The sequence below is a fragment of the Oryctolagus cuniculus genome, chromosome 3 (assembly GCF_051225735.1).
Source record: "Oryctolagus cuniculus isolate XC-2025 breed Fujian yellow rabbit chromosome 3, ASM5122573v1, whole genome shotgun sequence".
Taxonomy (NCBI): domain Eukaryota; kingdom Metazoa; phylum Chordata; class Mammalia; order Lagomorpha; family Leporidae; genus Oryctolagus; species Oryctolagus cuniculus.
Window position 1 is genome coordinate 44,351,182 of NC_142869.1, and position 22,359 is coordinate 44,373,540.

General features: G+C 37.7%; 1 protein-coding gene across 2 annotated transcripts in view; it reads left to right on the forward strand.

The window, feature by feature from the left end:
* The window catches only part of DNAH7 (dynein axonemal heavy chain 7), a 384,555-nt gene that overhangs the window by 136,499 nt on the left and 225,697 nt on the right, over positions 1-22,359 (forward strand). For both annotated transcript variants that reach the window (XM_089330144.1, XM_089330145.1), the window contains 6 exons: positions 651-844; positions 3,144-3,342; positions 6,688-6,828; positions 10,915-11,127; positions 12,590-12,699; positions 21,793-21,961. In XM_089330144.1, coding sequence (XP_089186270.1) covers positions 651-844; positions 3,144-3,342; positions 6,688-6,828; positions 10,915-11,127; positions 12,590-12,699; positions 21,793-21,961 — 1,026 coding nt within the window. The remainder of the gene's footprint in view (positions 1-650; positions 845-3,143; positions 3,343-6,687; positions 6,829-10,914; positions 11,128-12,589; positions 12,700-21,792; positions 21,962-22,359) is intronic.

Consider the following 22,359-nt stretch of genomic DNA (forward strand, 5'->3'; position numbering starts at 1 on the left):
ATTTACAAAATAAAATCTTTATAGAAAACTTCTACCCTGGCTTCTTTTTTCATCTATAGTTATAAAACAGATATTATATTTTATTATTATTATTATTGATGAATAACTAGAGTACTCTGTCCTTAAAGAATGAAAGAAAAGGGGTCACATCTCATTCTTTTTGTTTCCCTGTCTTTTCTGTTAGTTTAGACTGTATTCTCTTTTTTTTCCCTTTTGTATGATATTTTTCTACTTCTTATACTTTCCAAGTTAGAAATTATGAATAAGATGTCTAAAGATCAAGGCAACATGACTTTTACATAATTAAAGAGGCCAGGTAGACATAAAATTTGCAAGACTACTTTTTGTTTATTTATTTTTTTTAACTTTTATTTAATGAATATAAATTTCCAAAGTACAGCTTATAGATTATAATGTCTTCCCTCCCTATAACTTCCCTCCCACCCGCAATCCTCTCCTTTCCCACTCCCTCTCCCCTTCCATTCATATTCAAGATTCATTTTCAATTCTCTTTATATACAGAAGATCAGTTTTTAAAAATAAATATTCACCTTAAAATTTGCATAATTCTTGTATGATCAAATGTATAACTCCAACTATAATTTGATATATGTTAATATCTAATAATCTTAAGGTTTTTTTTATTTTAGAATAAACATGTTTTGACAGTTGTAACTATTGAGAGAATTTTGGAAAGGCTGAAAAAATCTAATGAACTATTAGAACTCATTCTTAAAGGACTTAATGAATATTTGGAAAAGAAACGTCTCTTCTTTCCCAGATTCTTTTTCTTGTCAAATGATGAACTTCTTGAGATACTGTCTGAGACTAAAGATCCCACCAGGTAAGTCACTTACATGTGCTGTAACACATGGCTAAATTTATCTGCTTTAAATTTAACTTTTAGAATAAGGTAGAATATAACTACATATATGTAATCACATTTGTATGATAATTTTCTTTAATAATATTCTAAATATTGTCAAAAATTGATTTTGAATAAGTGTTAAAAGCATAACTGGTATTGGCCGGTGCCGCGGCTCACTAGGCTAATCCTCCGCCTAGCGGCGCCGGCACACCGGGTTCTAGTCCCGGTCGGGGTGCCGGATTCTGTCCCGGTTGCCCCTCTTCCAGGCCAGCCCTCTGCTGTGGCCAGGGAGTGCAGTGGAGGATGGCCCAGGTGCTTGGGCCCTGCACCTGCATGGGAGACCAGGAAAAGCACCTGGCTCCTGGCTCCTGCCATTGGATCAGCGCGGTGTGCCGGCCGCAGCGCGCCGGCCACGGCGGCCATTGGAGGGTGAACCAACGGCAAAGGAAGACCTTTCTCTCTGTCTCTCTCTCTCACTGTCCACTCTGCCTGTCAAAAAATAAAAATAAAAAAAAAAAAAAAAAAAAAGCATAACTGGTATCATTGATGGGTATTTTTCCCCAAATGTGATGACCTTAGGGAATGGATTTCTTATCTCCTATTTTATTACAAGATTCTCAAAGCACATCACTCCTTTACATCACAGTCAGAAGCTCTCACGATAGCTTGCAATGATACACACAGATGGTCCTCATTATCCTTTGTGTTCATCTGCTGTTAGTCATCTTCTTGTTCACTCTGTTACACTTCACCAGCTTGCTTCCAATTCCACCATAAAAAGGGCAGCCTCCTCCTTCAGTGTGCTGCGCTCTCTGCCTAGGATGCTCCTAGCCCAAATGCCTGTACGACTGCTTCCTTTACCTCCTGTAGGTCTTTGTGGAAATCTGCTCAAGCATCTGCTATCAAGGGGGCCTTCCTTGGTCATCATATTTAAAGTGGCAATGCCTCTAGCACTTTCTGGCCATCTTTCCTGAACTTGCCTTCCCTGTCTTATTTTCCTTTTGAATACTTGTTAACATCTGGTATACCCTACAATTTAATCAATTTAATTATTTGTTTACTGCTTTTCTTTCTCTAGCAGAAGGTAAGTTCTGTGATGACAAAGACTTTTTACTTTTTCTCCCCATAGCAATGATTCCCCAGTCTTTAGAGGAGCCTCTAATATATAGGAGGCAGTGAATAGATACTTGTTAATTCATTACTTTTGCATCTGTGCCTTCAAAGTAGGAAGCAAGTAATTCAGACAAAAAGATAAATTCACTCTCACATTTCTATTTGAGATTTTATACTCTACTTCTTTTTACCCACTTGAAAGATGAATGGCATTGGTTATTGGTAATGCACCAAAATAAGGGATTTAGTCAGTCCATCTATATTACGTTGAATAGACTAACAGTTGGGTAATGTCAAAGCAGTTGATTTAGTAAACTCTGAAGTACTCAAAGCACTAAACCTACCCCATAATTTTCAAGAAGCCTCTGAAGATCCCAGTTGAAATGACTACATTTCTGCATTCGAAGATTCTTCAGATTAGCATATTTATCTGTTGAAATGGATTTGCTCCTTATTTTACTTTTAGCAACTTTCAGATGATTGTGTTAAAAGTGAAGCCTTATACATGTTTCTTCTGTAACTCTTTTTTATTCTTTATTTTTTTAAAAGATCTATTTATTTGAAAGGCAGAGTCTATGGAGGGGAGGGAGATCCGGTATGAGGGGAGAAACAGAGAGAGAAAATCTTTCATCGACTGGTTCACTCACCAAATGACCACAATGGCCAGAGCTGGCCTTATCTGAAGCCAGGAGACAGGAGCTTCTTCCAGGTCCTCCATGTTGGTGGCAGGGGCCCAAACCTGTGGGCCATCTTTTGCTGGTTTCCCAGGCACATCATTAGGGAGCTGGATCAGAAGTGGAGCAGCCAGGACTCGAACCATATGGGGATGCCGATGTCTCTGGCTGTGGCTTTACCCACTATGCCATGATGCTGGCCCCTGTAGCTATTACTTTGATTGCAATTTTACATGTCCTTTGTAATTATTCAATTAATGCTGACCTTCCATTTGACTATATAATCCATGTAAGAAAGATTGTGTTTTTCTTTTGTATGTGTGTTTTTGGCTTATGCTTGGTACTTCATCCCTAGTAGCATCTAGCATGAGCCTAATACTTAGTACACATATATGAATTTTAAATGAAGATTGGTGCAAAAGAATACTGGCTTTTAGGAAATATTTTAATTTTATTGACTCTCTTAAAAATACTTTTTTTCCTAATAGGGTGCAACCTCACTTGAAGAAATGTTTTGAAGGAATTGCAAAGGTAGAATTTACAGAAACTTTAGACATTACTCACATGAAGAGTAGTGAAGGAGAAGTTGTGGAACTTGTAGAGACCATTTCAACAGCCAAAGCAAGAGGTCAAGTGGAGAAGTGGTTGGTTGAATTAGAAAGAATTATGATTAACTCCATCCACAAGGTAGCTGGTTATATTTGTTACTAATTTAAGAAAAAGATGATATATTTTTAATCTTATTATAAATGAGTCATTGATAAATGTACCGTTATTTAGACAGAAATTGGAATATGAATTACCAACTCAAATATAATAGATAATGTGACAGCAAAGGCATCTTATGATAGTAATTTTGTAGTGACATTTTAAAAGTGGGAAAAATACCATCTGCACCACAGAAAACTTGGTTTTGTAGTGCACATCTCATTTCTTGTGGCTACATGCTAATTCCTTCATCACTGATTAGAAACACTTTGATCTACCAGTCTATTTTTAGTCTTGCTTTAGAATTATCTCTGTACAGATTCACATGAATTTCCTTAACATGTATAAATCTTTTTGTTCTGTATGTATTTAAGATACATACCAAAATGCTATAAAATAATATATACTTCCTACAATTAATGGTTTCCACTTCATATAAAACATACTGTCATTTGAAATTATTTTTGTAATTAGAGAATTAAAAATTATGCTAACAAATACAGATTGAGTATTCAAGTTCATTTATGGAAAGGAAATTACCCTTTTTTCTATTTTAAAATTTACTGAAACTCAAAGAGAGATACAGAGGGACAGAGAGCTCCATCTTCTAGTTCACTTCTCAAACACCCACAATGTCCAGGATTAAGCTACACCAAAGTCCAGAGCTGGATATCCCTTGGATATGTGGAAGGAACTCAAAGATTACTGAGCCAAGTTCTGCATCCACAAGAAGCTGGAGTCAGGAACTGGAACAGGGCACCATGATATGGGGTATGGGCATCTTAATTGGTCTCTTAATTCTAGGCCAAATGTCTGCCTCCCCCACCCCACCCTCCTTTCTTTTTACTGAAATGTGGCCTCATTCATCAAGAATAAGATTCATGATTGAGCCAGGAAGCATGAGAGGAGTTTAATTAATTAGCTAATTACTTTTTTTGATTCTCCTACACATTTTTGGAAAGATTAATTGGAATATAGGTGTTTGATGTTTCTATGTGCCCTTATGTTTCTTTCTCCTCTTAAATATGGTTTTAATGCTTGCCTGCATAATATTTTCCAGTAAATGTAGGATCTTTTGGGCAGTTTTCATTTTCTTCCTTACTATGAATTATATTTAAATGAGTGTACTTATGCATATAGCTTGTTTCATTGATTGAACTATTTTCTTATGATAATTTCTCACGTATAGAAACACTGGGTCAGCAATGTTCAGTTTTCATAGGCCTTGTTACAAATAGTATTTGTGTTGCAAATGGTATTATAATTGATGTGGCAGTTAGCGATGAAATAACTTTCTCTTTGAGCACTAGTTAACAGCGTTGGCTTGAGTATATGGTTTGCTATCTGATGTAGTATACAGTGATAACTCATTATTTTCGGGGACACCTGATACTATTTTAACTATTCTTTTATTGTTTTTATCAACGCTTAAAGAAAATATTTTGGTTGCCATTTCAAAGCATTAAGATGCAGTGGCAAAAATTATGTGAGAAATAAATATCTTTCCAAAATGTTCACATATAAGGTTGTTGTCGGTAAAATATGCAAGCAAATGCAATATGAATATGACAGATAGGAAATATACGTATTTATGTGCTGTTTTGTTTTCTTAAAGAGCTATTGCATATATATGTGGATGTTTATATATAAGATACTACAGGGAGGCCGGCGCCGTGGCTCACTAGGCTAATCCTCCGCCTAGTGGCGCCGGCACACCGGGTTCTAGTTCCGGTTGGGGCGCCGGATTCTGTCCCGGTTGCCCCTCTTCCAGGCCAGCTCTCTGCTGTGGCCAGGGAGTGCAGTGGAGGATGGCCCAAGTGCTTGGGCCCTGCACCCCATGGGAGACCAGGAAAAAGCACCTGGCTCCTGGCTCCTGCCATTGGATCAGCGCGGTGCGCCGGCCGCAGCGCGCCGGCCACAGCGGCCATTGGAGGGTGAACTAACGGCAAAAGGAAGACCTTTCTCTCTGTCTCTCTCTCTCTCACTGTCCACTCTGCCTGTCAAAAAAAAAAAAAAAAAAAAAAAAAAAAAAGAAGAAAAAAAGATACTACAGGGAGATGATAATGGTGGTAGACTTTATATATAATATTGTGAAATCTTATATAATCATATTATTTCTTTCTATCTATCCATATAGAAATCCCTTTTATAATTTAGATTTTGATGTCTTCTTGTTTTTCCACAGTGTCCTTCTAGAACACATATTTACTCCATGTTCTTGACATATCTCTGCTGAGCCTTTCTATTCAGCCCACAGTTGGCTATTTTCACCTGCCCTTTCTGTGACTTCTTTGGCTTTAAAATTTTTCTTTTATTATCAATAGCCAGCACTCTGCCCTTTATCTTTGTCAGTTCTATAAATCTCCCAGGTAGACTCAAAATTTAGAATGGGGGCATCCTTATATATCTGTCAGAAAAATCTAATTTTGACAATCTCTTCTGAAATTCAAACATTGAAGTGTGTATCACCTCCTAGGTGACAGATTATTTTTAGCTGAATCATTTAATAGAGTGTTTCCCACTGATAGATGGTTAAAAAAAAAGTAGATATGTCAACCCACTGAACATATGTGGCAAAGTACATGGGCCAGACTTAAAACATGTAGCAAAGAACAAAAATTAGACTACCTGACTTTGCAGTCCTCCACTCTGTATGAATGAGTTACATATCTATCCCTGTCATCATTGCCTTGGGCATTGCACTATATGACTGAGAGGGAGTGAGTGCAACACACTGTAAGTGCAATACAGAAGGAACTTTGGAGGGATTGTGTAGTTTTCCTAAGTGCACATGTATTCTCATGTACATGTTGAGTGTGCGTATATACTCATGCATGTGGCTGTGTGTGTGTACATATATGCATGTGGCTGAGTGTAGATGTACATGCATGCCTATGGCTGAGTGGAGATCAGATTGAATTAAAAGGAAATCATTATCTATGAGTTATTTGATGTATCTAAGTGCAAAACTATTTGAATTTATGTTTTACCATAAAATTATTTATGCTTGTTTTTAATCCAAATGTATTTCAGGTATCTTTAGCTAAATATGATTAAATAAATAATTGTTATAATGTGATTCACACAAATTGATAATGTATCAGCAAAATAACATGTCATGTGATATATTTGTTTTGCTCCTAAGTATATGAATAAATTTGAATTTAAATATTTTAATCACATGTCTTAAGTGAGTCTTTGTAACTGGCTAAGAATGTTTTAAAATGATGAGTAATATGAATTAATATAGTTTAGGAGTTTAGCTATTTGTTATAGAGCTGATCCAAGAAACTGTTCATCTTTAGCAATTTCTTTTTCTTTTAGGTAATTGGAGAAGCCATTCTTGCCTATACAAAAAATGAACGAATTAACTGGGTAAGAGATTGGCCTGGACAGACTGTGCTCTGTGTATCGCAAACCTTTTGGACACTAGAAGTACAAACAGCGATTCCAGAGGGGCTAGAGGTAAGCTTTTGTTATCAGCTGGTTCACTTTCCCAGTGGCCACAACAGCCAAGTCTGGACCAGGCTGAAATCAGGAGCTGGGATTGTCTTTTCACTTTTAAGCTACCATTCACCACCCTCCCTGCACAGGGCAGTTGCTCCATCATCAAGGTAGTCTACCAGGACATAAATAGTCTCTTGGAATCTCTATTAGTGTTTTCTGGCCCCCAAACCATCACATCAACTTTATCACTTGTTAACATGTAGAGTGTAGACATAGTCTGGAGGAAATACACTGGCAAATTAGACAACTTTTTGTACATTTTCCAGATTCCTTCAGTTTAAACGTGGTATTTGTCAAACCCCTACCCACTCTGTCAAAATCTAGTTTTATACAAAGCAGACTAGAACAGAGAGGTTGAGGCAAAGCATTAAGACATAAATGATAGTCCCTTCCTGCTTTCACTAAACTTCCCAGAATGATTTGCATCTCAGGATACATGCAATGTAGATAATATTCATCTTAATGTGTCCTCTGCTCAAACTATCTACCTATAACTCTTACCACATTGCCTACAACCCCAATTTTTTGTTTTGTTTATGATAATACCCACCAATTTTAGGTTAGAGTGAGTTGCTTAAATCAGGCCTGCACATTTCTATTTTGCCTCCACAATATTAGAATGGTATAGGTGTGTAGACAATCACTGAGATTATCAAAATGAATGCCTGTGCTTTTCCCTTGAGTGGCTGCTACTATAACCTTAATATGGTGCTTTCATAGTTAAGGTTTGTGGCATGAAATACATATTTTTAGTATGTCCTCAAAATCAATTTCTTTCTTTCCATCTGCTTGTGATTTCCCTGTTTTGTTCTGACTTTCTCTACCTTGTTCCTGTTCCTTTTTCATACATATTCAGACCACCCAAATCTATAGTAGCTCAAGGGACTAGTCCCTATCTTAGTATTCTATAGCATTTGGTGAATTTTTTTTTTTTTTGACAGGCAGAGTGGACAGTGAGAGAGAGAGAGAGAGACAGAAAGGTCTTCCTTTGCCGTTGGTTCACCCTCCAATGGCCACTGCGGCTGGCGTGCTGCGGCCGGCGCACCGTGCTGATCCGATGGCAGGAGCCAGGTACTTATCCTGGTGTCCCATGGAGTGCAGGGCCCAAGTACTTGAGCCATCCTCCACTGCACTCCCTGGCCACAGCAGAGGGCTGGCCTGGAAGAGGGGCAACCGGGACAGAATCCGGTGCCCCGACCAGGTCTAGAACCCGGTGTGCCGGTGCCTCAAGGTGGAGGATTAGCCTAGTGAGCCGCGGCGCCGGCGCATTTGGTGAATTTTTAAAAATCCAATGTGTGGTTCTATCAAGGGAAGCTAGCAGATGTTTTAATACTCTATAATTCCCCCCTAATTAAGTAGATGGTTCATATTTGAAACTGATGAGTTTGCTTGAGCAACAGAAGACTCTTAGAGGTCTCACAGAAGACTGGGTGTTTCCAGTCCTTGCAAACCCCAAGCTGTCTTGGAGTTCAAAGCTATGATACCATCATGCTGTAAACTCACACTCCCAGAAGGCCTGTTCGCCTCAGGATCTGTGTTTTCACTTATTTATTCAGTGAGTATTCATTGTGAAACTAGTGTGTGTAAAGCATTATAGGATCTATAAAATAAATAATTACCACTGTTATAGAGGCTAGGATATTATAAAGATTAATGTGATTTTCAGTCAGTGTTTCATGGTGTATGTAGAATATATATATATATATATGCAATATAATACAAATATAATACAAATATTTGATTTCAGATAAGCCTTTTTGGGGGATTGAGTATAATAGTAGTTACTTCCAGATTCACTAGCTCATCATAAGAATGGTTAACAAATGTAACAAAAATGCTATCAATATCATGATTTTTTTTTCCAATTTAGCTCATCAAAATTTCATTGACTCATATAACCTAGTTCCTAAACTAAATCTCAGCTCTAAATCTACTTTTTTCATATAGGAAAATGTTTTTCTAGTATAAGTAGTAATTCTTATGCATAAAATTTGTCATGTCAGGTCCAATTGATAAGTTTTTATTCTGTGTCACTACTATTCTGTGTCAGAATATGAGAATTGGTAAGGTGCTTAGGGATCCTGAGTTTCGATGGTGAGGAAGCTGAGTTTTCCCAACAGGGAAAATTTCTGTTCCTAGGATAAAAACCATTTTACTAGTATATATAATCAGTCTCCAAAAATTCACTAACTGGCTCTAGGAATTAAAATAGTTATGTGATTAAACCTAGGTGAGACAGAGATTTATTTTTTTCCTTCTTGGGAAACAAAGTAATAGCAAATGAACCATGTGAATAATATAAACAAAATAGCATTTAACCATAAAACCATTGAAAAAAGAAAGGACTTTCTTAAGAATAACTAAAGGGCCAGCGCACGGCTCACTTTGCTAATCCTCTGCCTGTGGTGCTGACACCCCAGGTTCTAGTCCCGGTTGGGGCTGCTCCTCTTCCAGTCTGGCTCTCTGCTGTGGTCCAGGAGTGCAGTGGAGGATGGCCCAGGTCCTTGGGCCCTGCACCTGCATGGGAGACCAGGAGGAAGCACCTGGCTCCTGGCTTCAGATTAGTGTAGCGTGCCAGCTGCAGCGGCGCCAGCCGTAGCGGCCATTTTGGGGGGTGACCCAATGGAAAGGAAGACCTTTCTCTCTGTCTCTGTCTCTCTCACTGTCTAACTCTGCCTGTCAAAAAAAAAAAAAAAAAAGAATAACTAAAAAGATAAAATATTTTAAGGAACAAGAAAAATCTCCCTTAGAGAAACAATTTGTAGTCCCCAACTCTGTCTTTTAAATTTTTTCTCATTCTCAGAAATCTTCACCTTCTGTTTCATTGCTACTGCTTAGCAATGGCACTAAAAGAGTAAAATATTCTTTGGTATTTTGGTATACAACATTTATTAAATATTAATTTGGAGATTGCCACCATATTAGCCTCTTGAGCATATTGGTACTTCTCTTCATCACAGTGGTATTCACTGATTCTATTTTTATTTTCATCATCATGAACTGTTTTTCCTTTTTAAGCCTGTTCATTAGATTTATCTACCAGAGAAGAGATGACAAAGCAAGCTTGGCCCTCCAAACTGGCATTAGTTCACCATAAACTTAAATGTTCAATGCTTCGTTAGACTTAGAATCTTTACATTTCAAATGACCCAAATCCCATTCAGAAAGTTTACACATAAGGTGCAGGCATTTGGCATAGTAGTTAGGACACCACTTGGGATGCTTGCATCCTGAAACAGAGGCTTGAGTCTGAGTCTTAGCTCCACTTCCAGTTCCAAATTCCTGCTAATGCACACTGCGGGAGGCAACAGTGATGGCTCACAACTCAGGTTCCTGCCACCCATGTGTAAGACACAGACTGTTTCCAGCTCCAAGCTTTGGCCTAGCCCCAGCTCTGGCTGTTGCAGGCATTTGAGGAGTGGACCAGTGGGTGAAAGATCTCCCTCACCCTAACCCTCTCCCTCTCCTGTCTTTCTCTAATAGCTAAAATAAAATAAAAATTCTTTTAAAATGAAATTTCATGGAAGAGATTCATAGGACTCACTGGTTCAAAAGAAGAGCAGACAGAATCAGGACTCAGGGCTTTATCACTGCTCTCTATCATTGTCCCTTATCTCTACTAGTCCTTGGAAGGATTTATCCTGCAGAGATGGTGATACCTTGCAGAAGCTTCGAGTTGGCGTATTCACATATACCAAAGCCTAGTGAAAAGCACTTTGTTCTCTCAGTCTGTGTACCAGTCCCCAGGAAGAACTTTGATTGGCTGTGGTTGGTCCCATAGTCCTACTTTCATGTTGTCCTGGAGGTGGTCCAACCCAACCACACAGAGACTAGAAAAGGACTGTGAACATGTATTCACTATATCAGGTCAGATTGGGTCAGTTCACCCAACACTTTGTAGTAAGAAAACTTATCTCAAAATATATCATATGGAAAATTGTGATTAAAATGCAGAGAGTATTCTTTAAACTTTAGTTCAAACTATGTTTTTGTTCAAAATGACTGACCACTTTGAGCAAGATATCTTGCTTTATTTTCCTTCAGGTTCTTGAGACATACTTGGAGAAATGTAACAGACAAATTGATGATATTGTCACTTTGGTCCGTGGTAAATTGTCCAAACAGAATCGTGTTACCCTGGGAGCCCTTGTTGTACTGGATGTCCATGCTAGAGATGTCCTTTCAACACTTGTAAAGAAAAAAGTTAGTGATGACTCTGACTTTGAATGGTTGAGTCAGCTTAGGTACTACTGGCAAGTAAGTAATATTGAATGTTATTGCACAGCAATTTCAGCTCATAGCTTTTTAATTTGTGCTTGCTTGCTCACAAGGGAAATATTATCAGTAACAAAGGATTTTTTTTGCTTATAGCTGACTATACACAAGTGAACATTTCTCTAGGCTGAAGAGTGAGGAAGTCAACAGCTATCTCTCTACATCTATATAACCACCTTGCCTGTAGCCAAATGTATTTTTATATATATGTGTATATATAAAATACATATATATACAAAAATTATGACTAATTATCAAAAATTACTCACTTTTAATAAGGCATTATGCTTGTTGAGTATGCAAAAGGTTGGGACTGGCTAGTTAAAATTGTGTTTTTAGATTCTGGAGGCATCTGAGGAAGGTAGAAATAACTTTTTGGTCTGACTTAGTCGTTAAAGTTTCTCCTTGTTGATCAGTTGAAGGAGCTAGAAATGCAGTCTAGAAGGAAGGCGTTTATCAGGTCATCTGGATAGGTGGTGATGGTAATCATGATTGGTAAGTTAGCAGGAGAAGGAACAGTATGGTGGACAAGATTAAGCCTACTGAGTAGGGACAAAGAGAGCTGATGAAGATGAAGATTCAGAAGTTCTCATTGGATAGGATTTCATGAACATTTGCTGGGGAGGAGGAGAGAAGAGATAAGAAATAGCATCTTGGGGCCAGCACCACAGCTCAATAGGCTAATCCTCCGCCTATGGCGCTGGCACACTGTGTTCTAGTCCCAGTCAGGGTGCCAGATTCTGTCCCGGTTGCCCCTCTTCCAGGCCAGCTCTCTGCTGTGGCCCAGGAGTGCAGTGGAGGATGGCTCAAGTGCTTGTGCCCTGTACCCCCATGGGATACCAGGATAATTACCTGGCTCCTGGCTTTGGACCAGCACGGTGCGCCAGCCACAGCGTGCCAGCCGCAGCGGCCATTGGAGGGTGAACCAACAGTAAAGGAAGACCTTTCTCCCTGTCTCTCTCTCACACTGTCCGCTCTGCCTGTTGAAAAAAAAAAAAAAAAAAAAGAAGAAGAAGAAGAAGAAATAACATCTTGGGAAATCATTTGAGGGGCAGTGTGTATATATTGTGGTTAGGAGCTCAGATGATTGAATTAGTTTCTAATGCCAGAATTGTCATTCCTTAGCAGATATGTAACTTGAGCAAGTTACTTATTCCTGTAAGCATCAGTTTTCTTTTCTGTAAACTAATGAAAAATAGAAACTATTGAAAACATGGGAAAGATAAGGGAAAAATGCTAAAATATTTTTTGGAGAAAATTGAAGCCAGTGACTTCAATTACTTATCCATGGAAACTAGAAATTAGATTCTTCTACTGAATCAAATCGTACCTGAAAAATGAATTTTAAAGATACTATCTGTATTATAGTTGTTATTATTAAAGATGTTGAGATTTTATAACATTTAAAATTTTCTTTAACTTCATCTTATCTGACTTATCCTAGAACAATCATTTAGAAACAAAGATGATCAATGCTGGTTTGCGATATGGATATGAGTATCTGGGTAATTCCCCCAGGCTGGTTATTACCCCACTCACTGATCGATGCTACAGGTAAACCCATTAATTTAACGATTTATTGGATACAATGTTCACTCACTCCCCAGATCACTGATTCACTTAAAAATACAAAATCATCTTCCATACTATAAATTTATCTTTTGTTGTTTTTTCTCTCAACTCTCTCTTGTGTTATTATCCATTCAACTCTATTTCTGACTTCTTTTTATCTGACGGCTTCTTCCTCCCAGGCTCTTTGTCTTCTCAAATGTGGTAAAAATAAATACAATTTTATTTTACATTCTATTGTCCTTATGAAGAAAGTGCTTTTTGAAGCAGTTTTAGACTGACAGAAAAATTATGCAGGAAGTACAGGAAATTCTTAAATAATACCCCTTTCTGATGGTTCATTATTATTAATATCTTTCATAACTATAGTACTTTATTACCACTGATGAACTAATATTAACGTATTATTGACTAAAGTCCATAGTTTACAAGGTCCATTATGTTGTATAGCCTTATGGGTTTTGACAAATGCATCATCAAACATCCATCTTTGCAGTGTCACACAGAATAGTTTCACTGCACTATATGTTCATTCCTCCTGCCTTCCCCCTGAGCCCCTGACAGCTATCACTTTTTGTCACTATAGTTTTGTGTCTTCTAGAGTTTTATTACTTGGAATCACAAACTGTCTTCTTCCACCTAGTAATGTTCATTTAAGGTTCTTCCATGTCTTTTTGTAGCTCAATAGCACATTTCATTTTATTACTGAATAATGATGTTTTCTAAGGGCATACCACAGTTTTTCCATTCACCTATTGAAGGACACCTGGGTGGTTTCCAAGTATTGGTGATTATGAATCAAACTGATACATATATTTGTGTGCAGGTTTTTGTGTGGACAAAAGTTTTAACTTGTATAAATGCCCAAGTAACATGATTGCTAGATCATAGAGTAAATCTAACTTTGTGAGGAACTCCTAGCCTGCATCCAAAATTTCTGTAGTATTTTCATTCCTTCCAGCAATGAATGAGATTCCATTGCTCCACATCCTTGCCAGCATTTGGTATTACCAGTGTTTTGGATTTAGCCATTCTGGTAGATGTATAGTTAAATGTAAATTTGCTTTATTTTGGAATTTCCTAATGAATATGACGTTAAGCTTCTTTCCATGCTTGTTTCCCAAATAATATCTTCTTTGTTGAGGTTTTTGCCCATATGTTTTGCCTGATTTGTAATTGGTTTGTTTGTTTTCTTACATTGAGCTTTAAGAGTTCTTTGTATATTTTTGGATATATGCCTTTTATGTATAATATCTTCTTATGATCTATAGATTGCATTTTCAATCTGTTAATAGTGTCTTTCATGGAGTATAAGTTTTTTTATATTAATGAAGTCCAATTTTTAATTTTTATTTCATGGATCTTGCTTTTTGGTGTTGATCTAAAAAGTTTTCATCAAACCAAAATTTGCCTAGATTTTTCTTATGTTGTCTTCTAGAAGTTTTATAGTTTTGTATTTTAACATTTAATTCAGTGATCCATTTTGAGCTAATTTTTTTCCTTTTTTTAAACTTTTATTTAATGAATATAAATTTCCAAAGTACAGAATATGGATTACAATGGCTTCCCCCCCATAATGTCCCTCCCACCCGCAGCCCTCCCCTTTCCTTCTCCCTCTCCCCTTCCATTCACATCAAGATTCATTTTCGATTCTCTATATACAGAAGATCAGTTTAGCATACATTAAGTAAAGATTTCAACACTTTGCTCCCACACAGAAACATAAAGTGAAAAATACTGTTTGAGTACTCGTTATAGCATTAAATCTCAATGTACAGCACACTAAGGACAGAGATCCTACATGAGGAGTAAGTGCACAGTGACTCCTGTTGTTGACTTAACAAATTGACACTCTTGTTTATGGCCTCAGTATTCACCCTAGGCTCTTGTCATGAGCTGCCAAGGCTATGGAAGCCCCCTGAGTTCACTGACTCTGATCATATTTAGACAAGGCCATGGTCAAAGTGGAAGTTCTCTCTTCCCTTCAGAGAAAGGTACCTCCTTTTTTGATGACCCGTTCTTTCCACTGGGATCTCACTCATGGAGATCTGTCATTTAGTTTTTTTTTTTTTTTTCCCCCAGAGTGTCTTGGCTTTCCATGCCTGAAATACTCTCATGGGCATTTCAGCTGGATCCGCATGCTTTAAGGGCTGATTATGAGCCAGAGTGCTGTTAGGACATTTGCCATTCTATGGATCTGCTGTGTATCTCACTTCCCATGTTGGACATTCTCTCCCTTTTTGATTCTATCAGCTAGTATTTGCAGACACTATTCTTGTTTATTGATCCCTTTGGTTCTTAGTCCTATCATTACGATCAATTGTGAACAGAAATTGATCACTGGGACTAGTGAGATGGCATTGGTACATGCCACCTTGATGGGATTGAATTCGAATCCCCTGGTATGTTTCTAACTCTACTGTTTGAGGTAAGTCAGCTTGAGCATGTCCCGAATTGCACATCTCTTCCCTCTCTTATTCCCACTCTTATATTTAACAGTGATCACTTTTCAGTTAAGTTTCAGCACTTAAGAAGAATTGTGTATTGATTACAGTATTCAACCAAAAGTATTAAGTAGAACAAACAAAAAAATACTAACAGGGATAACATATTAAGCTGCTCATCAACAGTCAGGTTGAGGGCTGATTTTTTATGCATGTAGATATACAGTTTTACCAACACCATTTTATTTATATTTTATTAATTTATTTGGGATAGGGAGAGTTACAGACAGAGAGAGGGAGGGATAGAGAGAAAGGTCTTCCATCTACTGGTTCACTCCCCAAATGCCTGCAACGGCTGGAACTGGGCTGATCAGATGCCAGGAGCCAGGAGCTTCTTCCAGGTCTCTCACATGGGTGCAGGGGCCCAAGGAGTTGGGCTATCTTCAATGTACTGCTTTCCCAGGCCGTATCAGAGAGCCAGCTGGGACTTGAACCAGTGCCCATAAGGGATGCTGGTCCTGCAGGCTGCAGCTTTACCCAGTTCACCACAGCACCAGCACCCTAACACCATTTCTTGAAGAGAGTATCCTTCCTCCAGTGAATTGCTTTTGTTTATTTTTTTGCTTTTGTTTCTTTGTCAAAGATCTGATTTTATTTTAGAACTGTTCCTTAAATATGAGTTAGGGGTTTAGAGTTTATGTTTTTCTTCCATCCAGAGTATCCAAAAAGCTTAAGTCAATGGAAAGCAAAGCGTTAGTATATAAATAGGTGAGCAAGTATCTGATTATCAATTTAAAGCTCTTATGTACAATATTTATAGAAGAATATACCTAGCATAAAAACAATTAATTATTTTCTTCTCCTTAATGCTAAGCATACTTTCCATATGGGTGAAGAGCTGAATCCAAGAGAAAGAACAGTCACGTCAACTCACCCAATTTTAGATTAGGAGTGAGAATCATATAGTGACCCTGCTCGCTACTTCACAGGTTTCCGTTCAAGTCTGCATTTGACCTCCTAGGTGTGAGCTGACTGGACAGAAACTTGAAAATTTTGGTGGAAACTTTGTCCACGTGACTGATATATTTAACATGAGTGGAAGAATAGGAAGATTCCACCCAACACTGTTTTCTTCATGTTTGCTTGAATAGCTCTGACCTACTAGTTACTTAATAGCCCTCTACAATTTATTAAAAACAAACATAGCAGGCTAGCGCCGCAGCTCACTAGGCTAATCCTCAGCCTGCGGCACCGGCACTCGGGGTTCTAGTCCCAGTTGGGGCACCGGATTCTGTCCCAGTTGCCCCTCTTTCAGGTCAGCTCTCTGCTGTGGCCCAGGAGGGCAGTGGAGGATGGCCCAAGTGCTTGGGCCCCTGCACCGCATGGGAGACCAGGAGGAAGCACCTAGCTCCTGGCTTTGGATCGGCACAGCGCACCAGCCATAGCAGCCATTTGGGGGTGAACCAACAGAAGGAAGACCTTTCTCTCTGTCTCTTTCTCTCACTGTCTAACTCTGCCTGTCAAAAGAAACAAACAAAAAACCATAGCATATGAGGATGAATATAATCTGTCAATTGACAACTATAGTCCAATAATGCCAAACTCTTCCTTGTACATACCATTTTGCTTCTCAATTGAATTCCTTTGTACACATTATCTCATTTTCCAAGAAAATTCTTCATTTTTTCCTCAAGGAGGTATAATCCTTTAGGACATTACCAATTATTAAATAAGTAGCCTTTTCTGACATTCTCATCTATGTTAGATTTCAATATGACTGCCCTCACACTTGGTGTCTCCCTCTTGTTCTATTGTTCACCACAATGGATTATAAATATGTTTATTTTATATTTTTGTTTTGTTTGAAAGGTATACAGAGAGAAAAAAGAAAGATCCTATCTCCTAGTTCACTTCCCAAAATGTTTGATATATTTGATTGCAATCTTTTCCTGGACAAGGATTATATCTTATTTTTCTTGTAACCCAATATAACACATTTCCTGACATAAAGTAGGCATTTATTAAAATATATTTAATTCCCATAAACTGAACAGCAATTTTAAATTATATTGGTTCCTAGAAAGTGATTAGAATTGTAAATGGTTTTAGTGAATTGTAAGGCTATTCATGTGTTTTATTTAAAATGCTGATGTCTTTCTGATAGAAGATGGTGATTAATGCCTGTGTCTTCCTCATAGTCCTGGCAGGACTATTATTTATAGAATATGAAATGAATCGGGGAAAGTAGTTCAGGATTAAAGCTAAGAGCAGTGCAGTAGTACTGGAATATGTTTTGATATTCTGCCAGTTACATGACACAGGGACAGGCCCAGTCATTTGAAGAATCTACCTGAAATCTGACATTAGTACTATTGCTTATATACCCCATTCCCAGCTGTAGCCATTATTGGTTTTATAATATAGAAATTCTTTTACATTTAACATATATATATATGTGTCCACCATTTAGGTGTGATGGAAAAAAATTCTTAAATTTTACTTACTCATTTAAGAAGCATTAGCAATTAGCTATTATATACCATATGCTCTGGTAGTACTCTTAACAGAGAACAATAGAGTCTTTGTACTCAGATGTTTCTCAGTTAGATGGGAAAGGCAAATTAGAAAATGATTACTAAAGAGTGTACTGAGTGAAACAGTAGATGATACAGGTACATGTAACCCAGATGGGAATGAAAATTACTCGAGATATGGGTGGCAATTTTATATCAAAGGAGAAGGGGATTGAGCCACATGAAAATGCTAAGGGGTAATGTATCTTTTGACTAGAGAATTTAATCCATTTACATTTAATGTGATTAGTTGACTATTTGGACTTACCTAAATCATTGTATTTTGTGCTTTCTATTCTCAAAGCTTTCATTTTTATTTTCTATTGCTTTGTTTTCCTTCTGTCTTATCTTCTGTTAAGTGATATAATTATCTTTATTCATTTCTCTGATCTCAGATGGACGCAATATGGAATATGGCATGGGATTCTTTCTATTCTCTTGAGGTTACCTTACTCTTTTTTAAAGGTTTATTTGTTTATTTGAAATGTAGAGTTACAGAGAAAGAGAGGGAGAAAAAGAGATCTTCCGTCTGCTGGTTTACTCCCCAAATAGCTGCATTGCCAGAGCTGGGCCAATCCAAAGCCAGGAGCCAGGGGCTTCTTCTGGTCTCCCACATGAGTGCAGGGGTCCAAGCACTTGGGCCATCCTCTGCTGCTTTCCCAGGCACATTAGCAGGGAGCTGGATTGGAAGTGGAACAGCCAGGACTCAAACTGGCTCCAATACAGGATGCTAACATCTCAGGCAGGCTTTACCTCTTAAGCCACAATGCTGGCCCCCAAAGGTTACCTTACTCTTTAAAATTGCTTATTTCATTATGAAGTCTATAACCAATAAGTACCTCTGTCTTCTTTCTAAATAATGAAAGGACTTTCACTACTTTAACTCAAATTTCCTTTCTTCCATATTCCAAATTATTGTCAAATACTGAATTTAACTTTGTTTTTTAATTAATTTCTAAAAAAATTAAATAATTTATTGAACATACTTGTTTCAGGGCTCATGCAGAAAGCCATTTTGTTTTTTTATGTTAAAATTGTTCTATCAAATATTTTCCCATTTCCTAGACAAAATCTAGGATAGATTCCCTAGCTTTTCTTATCACTCTAAGATATTAATTTATAAGTCACATTTTTCAGATACTAAAAGTCCACTTAGGTTTAATACCAAAGTTAACATCTCTCATCCATCAAAACTTCCCTTTTCCCTCTGTTCAAGCCTGACTCAGGCTCAAAGCCTACATTTGAGCAGACATGATCAATCGTTTGTCCTTTTTCCCCTGTCTTTGGCATTCATTCCTCCCCAGCTCATGTTTTGGTGCCCCCAGGATTGGGGAATAAGGAGGGGAGAGAGAAGGGAAGAAAATGTACTTGTATATGTGACAACTATTTCTTACAAGTTTAGTGCTATAAGTGTTGGCATAAACCCAGATCTGCCAGATCTTATAAGGAGTGTTTGGGACATTGAGAGCCCCCCAGACACTGGGTTCTCCCACTTGTAGAATTATGCGTCTCTGGCTGGTTGCTGGTGACTTCACTTTAGCCTCTGGCTGACGTCGGTTACACAGGCCCTTTGTTTGGGGTCTTCTCATTCCAGCTGGACTTCCTGTATAGTATCTTATCCAGTGTGGCTAAATCTAGCTCCATTCTAGAGGAATATGGATCTGCCCAAATGATACGCATTTGCTTTGCTAGCAATAGGTGTACATCCATCATATTGTCCTCTTGTATCCCACTGTATTATTAGCATTTCCAAAAATTCTTTCTACTTTAAATATTTTAAGTTGTGAGTCAGCTCTCAGCTCTTGTGTTCCAAAAAATCCCCTGGGGTGTGCATGGCAAGCCAAACCTCTTCAAGTAATTGTCTAATGGCCCCTCAATTAGCTTAGGAAAGGAAGGAGTGCTGCTCTCTCTCTATCACTGAGATGCAAAATAGGTAACACTCCAATAGCTATTTCTAAAGAAATCCTCTCTTCTGGACTCTCATTTACAGTTTTTCTATTGACCATAAGATAGGATGATCTGACATTTCTTGTGCTCAGGACTTTAGTCAGAATTTTGAGACAGAAAATAAAGATTTGGTATAGTCCTACATATTTTTACAGCTAATATATATATATATATATATATATATATATATATATATTGGTTTGCCCTAGATTTTATCATCTTCTTTACTCCTTGTTGCTTCTTGTTTTATATTACTTCTGGTTTAATTTTCTCCTTACTAGGCAACTTCTTTTACTAATTCTCTCTGTGAGGCTCTGAAAATAATCAATTCTATCAGTCTTCATCTATATTATCTTTTTTTATTGGCCTAAGCTCAATTATTAAATGATAGATTAGCTAGGAATAGAATTGTAGATGAATAATAGTTTTCCCTCAGTCTTCCAAAGATAATACTCTCCTGGTATTCATTGCTATTACTATTTTTTTAAAAAAAATTATTTATTTATTTGAGAGGCATAATTACAGAGAGGTCTTCTGTCTGCTGATTCACCTCCCAAATAGCCACAAAGGCTGGAGCTGAGCCAATCCAAAGGCAGGAGTTAGGAACTTCCCCTGGGTCTCCCACGTGGCTGCAGGGGGCCCAAGACTTGGGCCATCCTCCACTGCTTTCCCAGGCCATCAGCAGGGAGCTGGATCAGAAGTGGAGCAGCCAGGACTTGAACCAGAACCCACATGGAATTACTGTGCTGCAGGCAGACACTTAACCTACTATGCTACAGCACCAGCTCCTCCACTTTCTTCTTTTTACTTTGTCTTTTCTTATATACAGTCCCTGCATCTATGAAACATTGTTTACCTTCCACTGTACAATATTGTTTCCTAATGTTTTCCTAATATGTACCCTATTCATTGAGTTTTCAGAAGTACTATGATTATATTTTTGTTACTAGCATTTCAAGTTGTCTCTTATAAAACTGACATCTCTCTCTCTCTCTCTCTCTCTCTCTCACACACACACACACACACACACACACATAATTTGCTGGTGTCATTTTTTTTTTCAGTTTAAAATCTCATTTAATAGACTACCAGGATCCAAAGAGGGCAGGATGCCATTTATGTTATAACACCTCCAGACTTTGTCCATCTGTTTTTGGCATTGCTAGTCTGACTCAACCTTTACCTCTGCCTGGTTTTAGCTTTGAAATTGTTTTAGTAGTGGTTGTTTACCCATGTAATCTTGTATGTTCCTAGTTGTTAAGGTGTCCTTTAGTAGGGAGTAGTTTCACTATTATCTCTGAAGAGAGCTATGTGATTGTCTCTGGTCCAGAAAAAAATTAATGCTAATTTGTTAGTCTGGGATCTTATGCTATGCTAATGGAAGTTTGAATCCCCTCCCTTAAATTAATTATGTAGCATCCCACCGGGTCCTGCATGAAGGATACACTGCCATGTCTCTTCTGTGATTGGAATTCTTCTTTGTCTACCTCCTTTAGGTTGCAGGAATAAATTTAGTTTCTATTTTGTGCCAAGGCAGCATTTTGTGGATTCTAGATTTATACAGATGGAGCCATTCCAGCTCCACACCTTGCTCAGTTCTGAGAACTTGTTTTCTGTTTCTATGAGGGCATAAATCCACTTCTGTTTATGTGTGGATACTAAAACAATATGGGTCTCTGCAGCCTGAGTATCTCATTACCTTGCAACTTTGCATTCCCTTCTTGTTGGTGATTTTCCTTTCATGCTTTAAGAAAAAATGGCTGTGTATTTTAAAGTTACTGTTTTGTTTTTGTTCATGCAACATTTCATGTGCTTGCAGTAAGGGGGGTTAGGTGGCTCAGGATCAGCTGAATTCTCCATATTTACCAGAAATCATCATTGAATTTCAAAAATGAATTTGTGCTAAATTTGTCATATAAACAGCTATTCAGAAGCAAAATACAACATCAAAGTAATATACTGTTGAAGATTTCCCAAAGTTAGTGGGAAGGAAGAAATTATTAAGGAGGAAGTGCAAAATTTTGGCTCTCAGTCTGAATGTTTGCTTTTCTTTGATATATATATATATTAAAAGCATACTATTATATAAAGACTATCTGTCTTTTCTATTTTAGAACCTTATTTGGAGCTCTTCACCTGCACCTTGGAGGAGCACCTGAGGGTCCAGCTGGCACTGGAAAGACTGAAACAACTAAGGACTTGGCAAAAGCTGTGGCCAAACAATGTGTTGTTTTCAACTGCTCTGATGGATTAGATTATTTGGCTTTAGGAAAATTCTTTAAGGTTTGAATTTATTCCTCATTTCCTTATACTAGAGTAATTGATCATAGAGGAAGATTATTTATAAAGAGAAACTGACTGCAAATTAAAAACTCTGTGGCTTAAATAGAGGTTAAAAACTAAAACCTTGTCTCAGTAATTCTCAAGGGAAGTGATGTTACATGAAAAACTTGTTTGGGGTGCAGCTCTAACTATCTCTCTAGTTCCTGCCATGATTGGTCATTATTACTGCTTAGAGTGAAGGGTGTCTTTAAAATACACTGGGACAGATAAAAGTTTCAGGACTTCTGCCTTACATAAAGGTTATAGGAATCTAAAGACATCTTTAACTTATAGATCTTAGTTTTCAAAAACGTATTATGTCCCAGTGATTCACTTTCTCTTAAAGACTTATTAATTTA